This window comes from Phacochoerus africanus, chromosome 3 (genome assembly GCF_016906955.1).
Source record: "Phacochoerus africanus isolate WHEZ1 chromosome 3, ROS_Pafr_v1, whole genome shotgun sequence".
Classification (NCBI taxonomy): Eukaryota; Metazoa; Chordata; class Mammalia; order Artiodactyla; family Suidae; genus Phacochoerus; species Phacochoerus africanus.
Genome location: NC_062546.1, coordinates 157,079,294 through 157,094,724, shown reverse-complemented (window position 1 = coordinate 157,094,724; position 15,431 = coordinate 157,079,294). Strand labels below are relative to the sequence as shown.

The following is a 15,431-nucleotide window of genomic DNA, read 5'->3' as shown; positions in this document are numbered from 1 at the left end:
CAACCAATCCAAACTGAATTAGTTTTACTTCATTAATATCCACATTTTGTTAGAGGATATAAATGCCCTGACCCATAATATTCTGAATCACAGGTATTTCTGTATTTGTGACAAAACTGAGCCTATTTACAAACTCTTGGGGTTTTCCAAATGCCAGCCATACATGGAAAAAAAACAAGGTTGAATGTAGATGGTTTCAAACGGAAAAAAGCAAACACATGACATGATTCCTATGAAGAACTGGCTAAATGACACTCATTTTGGCACCGATCATAACATCAAATGGAACAGTCCACATCACAATTTCTGTTTCACTGATATTATAATTCCCAGAATGAATATATTTTAGAATTTGCAGGAAATAACAATATGAGGGGGGAGTATTAATTTTCTTCAGGCTTATCTTAGAATCTGCTGTCAAAGCCAGCAAATCAGAACTGTTGAAAAATTTTGTAAAACTATTGTACTAGAAGAATGTCACACTATTTCTTTGAGGATTCGCTAAGCTTTCACAAATGTAGATAACTATACCGATATAAGTGAGTACCAGAGTATGTATATTTTATTTCAATGAGGTAAATATAAAACTTATTTCTTATTTCTTCCTTTTGCTACTTTTCTCCTTACCACTACCACAATCCTGACAGACACTAGAATTTATCCCTATAGACAAAATTTTAATGTTATCAGCACCATAACATGTTATTTTCCTAATAAATTTTGGATAAGAATTTTAAGACAACCAAATCTACTTGAATACAAAGATTCCTCAACTGGTCTTGGTAGCACAACCCAAGATTTAGATTATTTCGTGATTAAGGAGTTGACCTTCTACAGTTGTCTGTGTGTCAATTTTGCCGACAGAGAAAGGACCAAAAGCCTTGCTCTTTCTTCTCAGAAGAGGTGCAGAAACATGTTAATAGATTTTCCCCAGACTTTTGAAGACTGACACTATTAAAGATGAAGACATTCAAAGCAGTGGAAATACAGTGTATTTTTAAGGCTTTTATATGCCCAAAATTGTTAAAAAAAAAAAATCATATAATAAGTCATTTGTCTTTATATAACTTCCTCTGGAAATCTGAAATACTTATACACATTATTTTACTGAACTGTTACATTTAAGCTAAAGAAACTGCTTTCAAAAATTAAATAATATTTTTAAATATCTCAAATGGGGGAGGTAAAAGTAGGGGGAAATCATCAAATAACAGAAATGAAGAAGAGCAGCTACTGCATCAACATTTACCTGTTGCATCAAATTCAATTGGCTGGCACCCCCGGTGAGAAGACCAGTCACACTTGAGGACTTGCCCTCCCTCCACAATCCCAGGCTGGGTAGTGTTTGCTTTGGGTGCTCCCACCAGAAGAAACATCCTGTTAAAACACAAAAGGGAAAACAAGATTTTAAGCGGCACATAGCATAAATAATATCTTATGATTTATGAAGATCAATCATTCTCCTGATTTTATTCACACACACAAAAAAACCCACTTGCTGAAAGCATCATCAACTTTTGGTACTCATTTGGTACTCTTTTACATACACTATTCAACATAGTTTATTCATCTTAGTAACACACTATAAAGCAACTTCAGGGTTACATGTCATTTGAAAAATTTATACCGGTGAGGAATATTCTTGCAGTGCAGCAGGTTAAGGAGCCAGCGTTGTCTCTGCAGCAGCTTGGGTTGCTGCTGTGGAATGGATTCAATCCCTGCCCAGGAACTTCCACATGTCATGGGTGTGGCCATAAAAAAATAAAGAAAAATAAAGAATGGAGAGAAGAGATCTCTTTTAGATAAAGTAGCATCTAGGTAAATTGAGATGGATAGGATTAGAAGGAGGTTGCCAAGGAATGTTTGTGTGTTGGGAGTACAGGAAGAAGGGAGTGGCACGGAGAGGTGGATGGGGCACCTCAGGCAGAGGTAGAAAGACCCAAGGCAGGAAAGAGGTATGGCGGAAGGAGAACAAGCTGGGATGGCACAAGGTAAAACTGGAGAGCTTGGCAAGAACCAAAACATGCAAGGCCATTTAGCCAGGGTAAAACTTTTGGATTTTATCATAGGGTCCATGTGAAACTTTTGAATATTTATTTTTTTGGTTTTGGTTTTTTTTTAATTTTTAGGGCCACACCTGTGGCATAAGGAAGTTCCCAGGCTAGGGTTGAATCAGAGCCGTGGCTGCCAGCCACAGACATAGCCACAGCCGCACCCACACCGGATCCATGCTGCATCTGCAACCTATGCTGCAGCTAATGGCAATGCCAGATCCTTAACGCACTGAGTGAGGCCAGGGACTGAACCTGAACCCTCATGGATACTCGTTGGATTCTTAACGCATTGAGCCACAATGGGAACTTCCAAGAATGTGTTCTGAAGCAAGAGAATGACAAAATCTAATAAAGAAAATGAAATGTGGTGCCTTAGGTGGAAAAGGGGGCAAAAAATGGAAGAAGAAAAGCAAAAGCCTTTCAGCAGCTGAAGGGGAAGGTAAATAACCTAGATTGGGAGGGCAGATGGAGGAAGAAATGGATGGTGAACCTTGGGAAATATGTAGAATAGAACGGAACAGGAATAGCTGGTGGCTTGAATATGGTAGAAGGGGAAGATTAGATTAAAGAATGTCCCCCAGGTTTCTTTCAGAAGTGCACGTCTGGGAGAAACATTTACTGTGCTAGAAAAGCCTAGTGACCAGGGAAGCAGAAGGCAGACCAAGTATTTACAGGAAGATCGAGAGTTCAGTTTTCAACATGTTAGCCTAAAATACCTGTGAGACTACCTAATTGGTAGTCCGTTGCTCTAAGCAGAGTTCTGCCTTTGAGATAACCTGTTGAGAATGTCAACTTGGATGGGTTCACTCAGGATGAGGCCTTCAGAGAGCAGAGGACCAAAGAGAGGAAGCAATGACACTGAGGAGTCAGAGAAAGCAGAGTACAAGAGACTGAGAAGAAATCAACTGAAATTTAGAAGAAAACAGGCTACAGAGAGACAATAAAGGCCCTTGATAGATGCTATCAACATTATTATTTCATTTCCCCATTAAATACTAAACCACTTACTTTCTTCTAGCTAAGAAAATACTCAATAATTGCTTTCATTTTTTGTGAGGTCATGAACAAACCTACATCTTAAATACGGAATGCTTTCATTTTAACTTTTATTTATCAATTTCAATTTCATTTCTTCTGGATGGTATCTGCCAAGTCATATATAAACCAGTAGAGAGCTGGGTGCATGAACTGCTGGAGTGCTGCTTTCAGACACTTATCTTAAAATTCCATATTCAAAATAATGACAAAACTCCCAACCAAACCACACCCTGTTTAATAAAGCTTTATGCAGTCATATTTGGCATCAGTAAAACACCAATACTGGCCCTTTCTCCTGATAGCCAACTTAGTTTTCATTCAATAGGAAAAAATAAATAAAGCTGAATGAGAGCCCTCAGCCCCCAAGAATAAGAAAAGCAGCTAAGTGTCATCACATCCTCCTTTTCCACAGCAGAGCTGATTAACACCTAAATATACACACACTCACATACACACACACACACACACACATGAAATTTATCTTTTCAACAGGTCAGATATTGGGCCACAGAATCACAAAACTGCCCCTCCTCACGTGAATTAAATGATTTTTGAGTGCATGACAGGGAAAAAAGAACATTTCAAAGAAGTGTACTTTTCAGGTCTATACCTGAAAAGGTCATTCCGGCAACTAATTGAGCTAATACAAGCATAGGTTTGCATGTGATTTTAGTACTGTCAATAATGACCCAATTCTGGGAGATGAGAACAGAAGAGCTGGATCTCAGAATTTGCCTACAAACCTTCAAGTAAACTCATTTCTGAACTGTCATCACATAGCATATTACAGAATCTTTTCTAATTTTTTGTCAAAGCACTTCTTCCTGCCTTATGCTAAACTGCTTCACTGAATGTAGGGGATCTTTATCCATCTTTGCACTGCCACATAATAAGCACTTTAAAAAAAAAAAAAGCTGGCGTTCCCTTCGTGGCTCAGTTGTTAAAAATCTGACTAGTGTCCATGAGAACTCGGGTTCGATCCCTGGCCTTGCTTGGCAGGTTAAGGATCCAGTGTTGCCGTGAATTGTAGATGCAGCTCGGATCCCAAATTGCTGTGGTTCAGGCCAGGAGCTACAGCTCCAATTCGACCCCTACCTGGGAAACTCCATATGCTGGGTGTGGCCCTAAGAAGACAAAAGAAAGAAAAAAAAAGCTTTTTTTTTTTTTTTTTTTAATTTTATGGCCTTGTCTGCAGCATATGAAAGGTCCCAGGCCAGTGATCAAATCCAAGCTGCAGCTTTGACCAAACACCACAGCTGTGCAATACCAGGTCCTTACCCACTGCCCTAGGCTGAGAGTCGAATCCATGCCAATGCAGAGACAGTTCAGGTCTTTAACCCACTAGGCCACAGTAGTAAAAGTTTTTTAAAATTGACTCAAATTGACAGTTGAGTAGCAAGTAAGTCAAATAGTTATAAGTCCCAATCTTAGCAACCATATATAAAAAGCCATCTCCACTATCACCAACCCCTGTAGAATGCAGACACCCTTTATTAAATGCCCAATTATTGGGAGTTCCCATTGTGGCGCAGTGGTTAACGAATCCGACTAAGAACCATGAGGTTGAGGGTTCGATCCCTGCCCTTGCTCAGTGGGTTAACGATCCGGCATTGCCGTGAGCTGTGGTGTAGGTTGCAGACTCGGCTTGGATCCTGCGTTGCTGTGGCTCTGGCGTAGGCCAGTGGCTACAGCTCCAATTCAACCCCTAGCCTGGGAACCTCCATATGCCACGGGAGCGGCCCAAGAAATGGCAAAAAAAAAAGACAAAAAAATAAAAAAATAAAAATAAATAAATGCCCAATTATTTAAATTATCCTTAAAATATTCTTTTTCTGTAATATATCTCTTCTTAATTCTAGATTTCACATACTTTCTTTACTTGGCACTAGAAGACAGAGAAGGCTGGAACGTTATTAGGGGATGCAGGACTTCAGCAAAGACAGAAAACAAGGGCACAGTAAGAGAGCTCTCAATGAAAACTGCACTCACTGGATTGTCAGCACAGCGATCAAGGTCCTTGGGTAAGATTAGGAAGAGGCGGGTGCTTTCATCAGACCATTTGCACATTACAGGCATGAAATGACGGTAATTACAGGTACTAATATGGGTGTTCATCAAGTTGTCCTAAGCGTACCTTCATGTACAGTCTTGCACACTGGTGAAATGCCACAGAAATGATAGAATAATATAAAAGGAATGTGTGAGCATTCTTAATTTCTAAGTGCTAGGTTAATGGGGGGGGTGAGGCTGAGGAATAAAGTTTTTTGTGCCAGGTGTCAGCATGGTATTTAAGTTACTTTTAAGAGTGTATAGAAAGTTTTTGAAAGGAAAAAATGGAGAGAGAGTCAGCAAGACTGCCTTAGAAAAATGTTAAGTCCTAAGAGGGAGGCATATGGAGAAAAATTAAGTATTTGTAGAGAATAAAGACTACAGGATGGTAAGAGATGCTATGTGAGAAATTAAGGACTATAAAAGCAACACATACTACAAAAAACAGAAGCCTGTTAATGTGTTGGGAGGGTGAATTTTATGTCATGTGTCCCTCTGCCACAATAACAAAAAACAGCCTGTTAATGAAATGCCTTACAAAAAATTAAATCATTATCACTTCAAGTTCACCTAGGAACATCTAATGAATGTCAACAGTAGCTTAATTAAAGTAAGAAAAGTGACAGACTAGAAAAAATTTTCAATATAAGCAGCACTGTTTAATGGGTAGTTTGGAACTAAATGTTACAGTCACCATAAGTCAATTGAGACTGAGCCTGAGCTTCCTTGTCTATTGAATGAAATAACAATGCTCAGGATAATTACTTAAAAAGGAGTTCCCACTGTGGCTTGGCAGAACGAATCCAACCAGTATGCATGAGGATGCGGGTTCAATCCCTGGGTTAGCTCAGTGGGTTAAGGATCTGGCATTGCCTTGAGCTGTGGTGTAGGTCACCAGCTGCAGCTCCAACTGGACCTCTAGCCTGGGAACCTCCATATGCCTTGGGTGAGACCCTAAAAAGACAAAACCAAAAAAAAAAAAAAAGAAAAAAAAGAAAAAGAAAAGTTCTAAATAGGGATAGTAAACATAAAAGCAAACTTAGAAAATGTGAATGCATAAAAATATAATATGGTAACATACAAAAACAACAATTAATAAGATACTCCCTAATAAAACAGGAAATATAAAAGTTAAAATATGTTTTTAAAAGAGATTTTCTTGGAGTTCCTGTCGTGGCACAGTGGTTAACGAATCCAACTAAGGAACCATGAGGTTGCAGGTTCGATCCCTGCCCTTGCTCACTGGGTTAAGGATCTGGTGTTGCTGTGAGCTGTGGTGTAGGTTGCAAACGTGGCTCAGATCCCCAGTTGCTGTGGCTGTGGCATAGGCCAGTGGCTACAACTCCAATTCGACCCCTAGCCTGGGAACCTCCATATGCCATGGGGATCGGCCCTAGAAAAGGCAAAAAGACAAAAAAAAGAAAAAAAAAAGAGCTTTTCTTAACACACTTATCACACAATGTGCTCATCATCGGCAGAAATGACTATGTGTGTATCCTTCCTCTATATGTTTTCATAATTTTTTACATATGTAATTATAACACTGCTTCTTATTTGTTCATAAGTTACATAAATATACTTTACTGCATGTATCCTTTGGCAACTAACATGTTTCTGTTTAACTAAATATTAAGCTTTTGTGATTTTACATACTAAATTTTTTAATTGCTCTAGATTTTTCCAATGAATTAAACAAATTACTTTCCGGGGAAAAAAAAAAAAAGAGTTTTTCTTTTCTCTTGTTTTCTCATAACCCTAATGCAAGCTCTTAAGAGAGAGAGGGAAAAAAAAAAAAAAAGAGTAGGAAATAGTTGGCTTGCAACATTTCCTGACAGTGGTGGAGAGTTGAGGAAGATACACTGGGTTACTTGAGGCTGAGAGATTTCTTGCTTATCAAGAAAATCTAAAGCTGAGCAACTTAGTTTCCTAAGCCTGCAACTTCCTCCTGATAGAATCCATCTCCCTCCAAAACGTACGAACAATATCAGGATTCCCATCCTCACCATTCTTTATAAATGACGTGAATCATTTTCATTAAATGAAAGATTTAAGTAAGATTTACAAACTGGAGCAGGCTATTAATACCATGCCAAGAAATTCTAAAAGAGTAGAAAGGGTGGGAGTGGGTTAGAGCAGCAGAAAGAGGGAGGGCGAGGGAAAGAGGGTGTAGTGGGAAAGAAGGGAGTGAGAGAGAAGGGAGGAGAGGTAGAGAAGGGTGGGCAAGGGAAGGAGAGGAAAGAGAGAGCTAGGGAGGGAGAGGGAAAGGAAGGGGAAGAGAGAAAGAGAGAAGAGGATCCTAGAAGCCAGCAACCAGCAGGGAGGATACCCTTCAGATGCACTTCCTATCCACAGTGTACTTTAAGGGCAGTTGCTTCAGGGAATGTGACCTTGACTACCAAGGAGAGGCAACCAGCCAAACAATGACAAGTACATTTTTTAAACCCTCCAAATGAACTAAGTTATTTGGCTGCTTTCAGCAGTGACTTTTCCAAGATAAAGTATGTTTAATATATTTTGGCTGACTCTGGCTGACCAATGAGGATTCACCAAAAGGAACTTCTGAAAAATGATCATACATGTCCATCAAAAGAAATGTGCATAAAATAGCAGCGAATGTTATTTCAGAGCCATAATCCCAGTCTCATTTACTTTTCATTTTTAAAAAATGCTACAGAGTCAACATTTATATGATGTAAAACAGATGCATTAACTAAAAATTCTATACACTTTCCCTTCTCTTTTATAATATCCTGTAAACCTGGGGCCTTAATCAGGAATAATCAACATAGGATTTGCTTTCTAAATAATCTATGCATGTATCTTACATATGATAAGAAAAAAAGAACCAATAGCCAGAGCCACACTAAGTTCATAAAAATGAACTGGTGTCTTTTTGGAAAGGGTTACAAAGGTGAAGGGAGAAATGGGATACAAACTTTTAAAAGTAGATGTAGGTTGGTGCACAACAGAATATCAAGATCAAAAAGATGCTTCTGAAAGATAAAACTGTTAGAAATATGTAGGAGATTTTTGCAGGCCTGAGAGCTAAATGATGGGCAGAGGGATAATGCCCTTAGTGCCATGGACCATGCTTGTGATGACTGGTCCAAGGAGAAGTGGAAAGCAGAGATGGATGCAAGAAGCATTAAAAGGAAGAAATCCTAGAAGTCCCATGGCTCAGTGGGTTAGTGGGTTAAGGATGTGGCGTTGTCACTGCTGTGGCTCAGTCACTGCTATGGCACAGGTTTGACCTCTGGCCCAGGAACTTCCACATACCACGGGCATGGTAAAAAAAAAAAAAAAGTAATTAGTTCTAGGACCTTCTGCCTGGTGACTAATCACTGACTAATATTAGGGGTGTGCAGCAGAAGAGACAAAGAAAAATAGAAAATGAGAGGGAGGAATATGAAATTATTTCCAGGGCGACAGAGAAAATGATGGCACCATTAATAGAAACAGAGGTGCAATTGACACCATCTGGTGAAAAAGAGTTCATTTTTAGTCAAATTGAGGTAAGACAGGCTCGTCAAGGAGAAATGATCCACAAGCTGTTGAACATAGAGTTAGAGCTCTACTTTTAGATCTAAGATGCAGCCAGGCCAGCAGCCAGCAGTTTGGTTTTAAAAGCTCTCCAGGTGTTGCAAACAGAAAGTTAGGATTGAGAACCACTGACTATTCTTTTTTTTTTAATTTATTTTCACACTGTACAGCAAGGGGATCAAGTTATCCTTACATGTATACATTACATTTACATTTTTTTCCCCATCCCCACTGACTATTCTTTAGGACCATCTGTGAACAGGACACACTCACCCACAACTTGTCTCTGGGGTCATAAGAACAGAAGTAACTGTAAATAAGGCTCCATTAGTGTTTAACTGGGAAAAAAAGCCTGGTAAGCCAGTGTTGCTCATTACGGCATTATTTAAAAATAAATATATTCGTAAAGTGAGAACTGTATGACTGACATTTTAAGAATAAGAAAATTGTTCACTTTCTTTTTAAAATTTTTAAATTTGAATGTAAAAATTAAATGGAATTTGAATTTCATATCCTCTGCTTTTTGTTTCCATCTTTTCCCTTACCCCACCCACCCCACTCAGACAACTAAAAGCTTCAAACTCTTCTGACCTGTTTTCTCATCTCTAAAAATAAGTTTATCTGCTTTCCTGCTTTCCCTGGTGAGCTATCACAAGTAAAAGTGTTTTGTAAATAATAAGATAGGTCAACTAATATAAGGTATCATTATTATAACTAAACCTAGGGTGTAATTTTTGATTTCTACAATTATTCTCCACAAGAAAAACATGACTTTACTTCCTGGCCTATATATAATATTTAAATTTTATGTAAATTTGACAATATAGTCACCATAAGTCAATGCAAAAAATATAGTGTTAATGTATTATTTTTCATAATTTTTCTTTTTTATTTGAGTATACAGTTAATTTACAATGTTGTGTTAGTTTTTGGCATACAGCAAAATACTTCAGTTACACAAATATATTCTTTTTAAAATTCATTATTCATATATTTCATTATAATTTATTACAAGATATTGAATATAGATTCATGTACTACACAGTAAATCACTGTTGTTTATCTACTTTATAGGCAATAGTTTACATCTGCTAATCCCAAATTCCTAATTTATCCTTCCCATCTTCCTCCCTTCCTTCTTTGGTAACCATAAATTTGTTTTCTGCATTTCTCAAGTTTTTCTTTTTCTTTTTTCATAATATTCAAATGACAATTTCTTTCCTTTTTTTCTTTTTAGGGCCACACCTGCGGCATATGGAAGTTCCCAGGCTAGGGGTTGAATCAGAGCGGCAGCTGCCAGCCTATGCCACAGCCATGGCCATGTCAGATCCAAGCCCCATCTGCCACCTATACCGAATCTTGCCACAACACAGAATCCTTAACCCACTGAACAAGGCCAGGGATCAGAACCACATCCTCCTGGATTCTAGTCGGGTTCTTCAGCCACTGAGCTACAAGGGGAGCACCTCAAATCACAATTTTTGTAACTTTTCATTTCAAACCTAAGACTCATTTTTGGAGGAATTTTACTGAGGAGTCAATGTTTTTGCTTAGTACTTTATTTCTCCTTCTTTTGAAAAAAAATTGTTTCATTAGTTTTCACAATATGATATAATTCAATAACAATTTTCTGTAACAAGAAAAATGAGACATAAAAGAGTTCTACAGCTTGCGAGACATATTTAGACATCTATAGAAATAGGAAGCAGCAGGAGGAGACCTCATTACCTTTGCTTCCTCATTAATCCAAGAACTCTTCCTTCAGAAGAAAGGAATCTTTAATTAGCACTTTTTTACTATGAAAATTTTCTTTCACTCTAGGAAGTTTATTATCATACCAGATAACAACAACAATAAATACAGCTGGTAATATTATAATATAATGGCATCCCCAGGTACCTTTTTACAAAGTTAAGCATAACTTTGCATTAATCTTTGTTAAATCTCAAAGGCTCAGAAGCAGAAACCTTTGTTTTTATATATATTTTGGGTTTTTTAAATCTCAAAGTTTATCATTTTTTGTTAGGCTATATCTAGAGTTCACTAGTCTATCAGTAACAAAGTCACTTAAGAAAGTTTCAAGATGTTATATGAAACAAAAGTAAGTTCAACCATTTAAGGCCCAAATAGGAGGTCATGTAAACCTATGAGGTCATGGTATATTCAATGACCATAATAACTAGTCACTGATTAGCCATCCAGCCTCACAGCCAAAAATAGGAAATATCTTACGCCAACAGGTCAATATTACTGCATTTTTTATGGTAAAAAACACGTAAAGTGAACTCAGAGAGTTGCCAAAGAATTAAGAGCAACATTTGCAAAACATTCCATCAACTTGAAAATATTTAATTGCTACCTCTTGCTACTGCACTAACTCTTGACAAAAGAATACATATTTTCAAAATTATTAGAACTTCTGTAGAAATGAAATCTAAAGAGCCTCCTCAGAAGCAACTAAAATCTTCTGCTCCATGAAGGCAAGGACCTAAAACTATCTGGAAACAACAACAAAAAAATGTAAATAACAGAAAAGACCAACAAGTGATTAGATCAAGTGAGAAGGCAGCAAATGCTTGCTGAAGTTAATGATTTTTCTTATCGTTTTGGAAAATGTGTGCTCAGGTCTCATAGAAAGCACTGAGGCTGGAAAAACCATACATAAAACATAAAACAAGGTCTAGTTTCCACTAACCTCTTCGAACCTATTTATTGCTGCAAAAATGTCAACAAAATGAATGATACTCAGCAACATTCAGAAAGAATAAATCCTGCTGAATGTTCTAACAGTCATGTAAAAATATTTAGATCATCCTCAAATTAAGCAGGTATGAATAGGAAAAATGATTCTAAAAAGTACTGACCATTAAAATTATCCTCCCTCTCCCCATCTAAAAAATACTTTAAAATATAGAGGAAACTTTAGAACAAAAATAGGTTGTTACAATTTCTAAGAACTTAGAAAGAATCCTAAGAACAATATTCCCTCTTGGAAAAAAGATTTAAACATTAGAAGACATTCAGTGAACAGTGAAAACAGTATTTTCTAAGGCTAAAAAGGGGGTAGGGTGGTGAGAATGACGTCAGCGTTCGGTAAGGTCAGAGACAACTTTTAATCCAATAATGACAGTAACTCTGTTCCAAATACTGTGCAACGCGAAACGTTGGCAATTTGAAACATAACTGGATTCTTAAATTCTACAGTATTCAAATGACCTGTGGTGAGCGAAAACTCAGCAAACACCCTTGTTCTTTCTGAACAATGACCTAAATAATGAATCACTATAAAAAGAACAGATGACACATTCAGTTCATCTGTTCACCCTCAAATGTGCAAAGGTTTGACAGTCTCAGAGGTAAGATACAATGAATTTACCACGACAGAGCGGTCATTTTAGTCATCAGAATGTCTGGGAAAGGAGCAGATAAGAAGAGACAGAACAAGATTGAGAGGCGTAAAGAATGGGGGAGGGTTTGTTCAAGGAGAGTGAAAAACACGGGTGTTTAAGTTTGTGAAGCCAAAAAAGGCTATGGGGGAAGCCTAACTGGTACCGGGAAAAAAGATGTTTGGAAATGAAATTGACAAAGTCCCGGACGCCAGCAGAGGCTGCGCGGCGTGCCGCCGGACCAGCCTTTTGTTGATCTCCCACTTTCCCCTAATTTTAAGCATAGGTCTGTTTCAAAGCACTCCCTCGGAGGAGAGAAGGGGGAACCGGGTGGTAGGTGGTACTGGGATTCATCTCCCCCAAAACCGCCCAGTAGGAGGAGGGAGTTAGAGGAAACGGATAGATAAACGCCAGGGTCTCTCGCAGAGATCTCTCCCGGTGGGGAATCGCAGAGTGGATGCGAGTGATGGGGGAGGGGGCCGACTCCCCTTCCAAGTGCCGCCACTTACGAAGACGCGCTGGGAACGAAGAAATCAACCGCGAACCCGAAGTAACTTCCTTCGGGGCCGGAGTACTCCGCAGGACTGTCCACGTCTAGGTTGAAGGCGCCGCACAGAGGCAACAAGAATCCGGGGAGAAGGAGCAAGAGGCGGCGGGGGCGAAGGCGCAGCCGTCGCCGCGGCAGAGAAGCCATCGCCGAAGTGCGCGCGGGGCGCAGAGCCCGAAGCCGCGGCCACCACTCCCGGAGCGCACGGTGCCCGCGGCCCGCCGCCTGCGCGCGCCGAAACTTGCCGGCTGCTTGCTTCCCAGAGAGTCCGGACAGCGCCGGAGGAGGCAGGAGGGCTGAGCTTTGGAGCGGCCGCCGGGAAAGTGGGGCGCAGGGCGCGCGGGGCGGGGACAGCAGCGCGGGCGGCCCCTTGGCCTCCCTCCCGCTCCGCCGCTCAGCGCCGCGCCTCCGGCTCGGGACTGCTGGGATGGGCGCACCACCCGCGGCCCCAGTGCAGTGGCGGCCAGTGGGAGGAGGCAGAGCAGGAGGAGGAGCCGCCTGGGAGGCTGAGCCCTAGCGCTGGAGGAAGTGGAGGAGGAGAGTCGGCCTCCGACTGGGGCGAGCGGAGCGCACTTCCGTGCGCGCTGTCTCCTCCTGTCCCGAGAACAGGGCTCCTGTGCGGAGGCCCTAGACCCTTAGAGTCCCAGTCAGTGGCAGCGCTCCTGGACGAGAGCCTCAGACCCAACACCGGGAGGATGGCTGGAGGGGAGAGTGGCGGGAACGATGATCCAGCCTCCCAACCCTCCCACGTCCACCAGAGCGCCTAGGGCACCCGGGTCCCGCAGGAAACTCCCGTGCGACTTTTGTTTAAAAATGAGGAAAGCTTTATCCGTTTCTCCAGTTTCTGCTACTTAAAAGCCTGGCAGGCTCTCATAAACGAAACTCTATAATGAATGGTCGTTTTCCTACCCACAGAAACACAGAACTTAATTATAAACTTCCAGAGTGCTAAGCACAGCCTCTTCCAGGTGAGATGTGTTAAAGCTGAACTTCACTGGGTCAACAAAAGGATGGGCAAGGCAAAGAATAGGCAGTAAGCGTTTTAAGCTATGTTAAATTAGTCAAAACCTTAATCCGAGTTTATTAGCTAAAGTCACATGATTTCGGATAACTCGTAGAAATATAATTTCGGGGTTGGAAGAAGGAATATGAGGCCCTTTGGGGCTTGTTCGCTGTTGATGTGTTCCACCAGGCCCAGGCCCCTGACCTCAAGACTGAGGCAGGAACCTTCACCTCTTTCCTTACATTCACACGTCTTAGCACCTTGCCTGGTAGATAGTAAGCAATCAATAAAATGCTGACTGGGAGTCTCCCTGAGGTGCTGCAGCAGGTTGAGGATCCTGCCTTGTCTCTGCAGCACCACACAGAGGATTAAAGATCCTGTCTGGCCACAGGGCCAAAAAAAGGGGGGGGGGGGAGTTGACTGACTAAATGAATGCAGATGAAATGATGAGTAAACTTTGCCTAGAGAAGTGACTTCACCATATTGTGTGTCATGTGCTAAAAGAATTTGGTGAATAAGACGAGTATAAATGCATTGTAGGGATCTTAAAAACTTACTAGTACTAGAACAGTGATTTCCAATAGTTTTCCCAATGTAACTATTAAAACTCAATTATAATGCACATTAACCTAATAGCTCTTAATCCTGTGAAGGGATATGTGTATAAATGGAAATATCTAATTTGAATAAATAGTACTTAATTGCATTATGTGTTTTTATTTTTTTATTTTCTTGTCTTTTTGCCTTTTCTAGGGGCGCTCCCAGGGCATATGGAGGTTCCCAGGCCAGGGGTCTAATCGGAGCTGTAGCTGCCGACCTACACCACAGCTCATGGCAACGCCGGATCCTTAACCCACTGAGCTAGGCCAGGGATTGAACCCTCAACCTCATGGTTCCTAGTCAGATTCGTTAACCACTGAGCCACGACGGGAACTTACTATATTTTGATTTTTAAATGTGACTAAAAGATATGCAGCAAAACCTTAGGCATGTGTTTACAAACTATGGTCCAGCACTTGCCTAAAGGAAATTACCATGTGGGACAGGCAATTCTACACAAAAACTTGCATATAAATACAAATGTACTTTTCTCCTCACCACGTTCTCTGGTACACCGAGAAGGCCATGGGTATATACATACATAAAACCAAAGGGTCATTCATGCCTTAAAACCTGAGCACTGGTGTTCCCGTCGTGGCTCAGCAGAAATGAATCAGACAAGGAAACATGAAGTTGCAGGTTTGATCCCTGGCCTTGTTCAATGGGTTAAGGATCTGGCATTGCTGTGAGCTGTGGTGCAGCTCACAGAAACAGCTCAGATCCCGCATTGCTGTGGCTGTGGGATAGGCTGCCAGCTGTAGCTCCAATTCGACCCCTAGTCTGGGAACCTCCATATTCCAAGGCTGCAGCCCTAAAAAGCAAAAAATAAAAAATAATCTGAGAACTAAGCACCTTGAAATCCATCCAGTTAGGGAGGACAGAAAAGTAATTTAAACTTTGGCTGGATCAAATAAGCCCTCTCACTCCTCAATTTCTAATCCAGGACAGAGGTCTGACAGAACAGAGGAGTGGAAGGAAGAAATGGGAAAATAAGAAAAGAATGAAGTCAAAGCAATGGCAACACCCATCTACCCACTGAAACTTGCATGAATGAGGATCACATTTCTATGAGAAGACAGTGAACTGGGCTAAGCAAATACCATAACCCAGGGTTATAAATGCCAGCATCTTTGAACAGAGTAGTCAGGCTTGAGCAGTCATCTATCCAGCACCTTACACACTGAGGAAGTTTATTACAGCATAATTCAGCCAGC

General features: G+C 40.5%; 1 protein-coding gene across 2 annotated transcripts in view; it reads right to left on the bottom strand.

Annotated features, from left to right (window-relative positions):
• ITGAV (integrin subunit alpha V) overlaps positions 1-13,039 on the bottom strand; it is a 107,800-nt gene extending 94,761 nt beyond the window's left edge. The window contains exons 1-2 of one of the 2 annotated variants that reach the window (XM_047773031.1): positions 12,577-13,039; positions 1,250-1,377 (exon numbers count right to left, since the gene is read on the bottom strand). In XM_047773031.1, the coding sequence (XP_047628987.1) occupies positions 1,250-1,377; positions 12,577-12,761 (313 nt within the window). In that variant the 5' untranslated portion in view covers positions 12,762-13,039. The remainder of the gene's footprint in view (positions 1-1,249; positions 1,378-12,576) is intronic. The other variant, XM_047773030.1, reaches the window with a different exon arrangement.
• Positions 13,040-15,431: the final 2,392 nt, after the last annotated feature.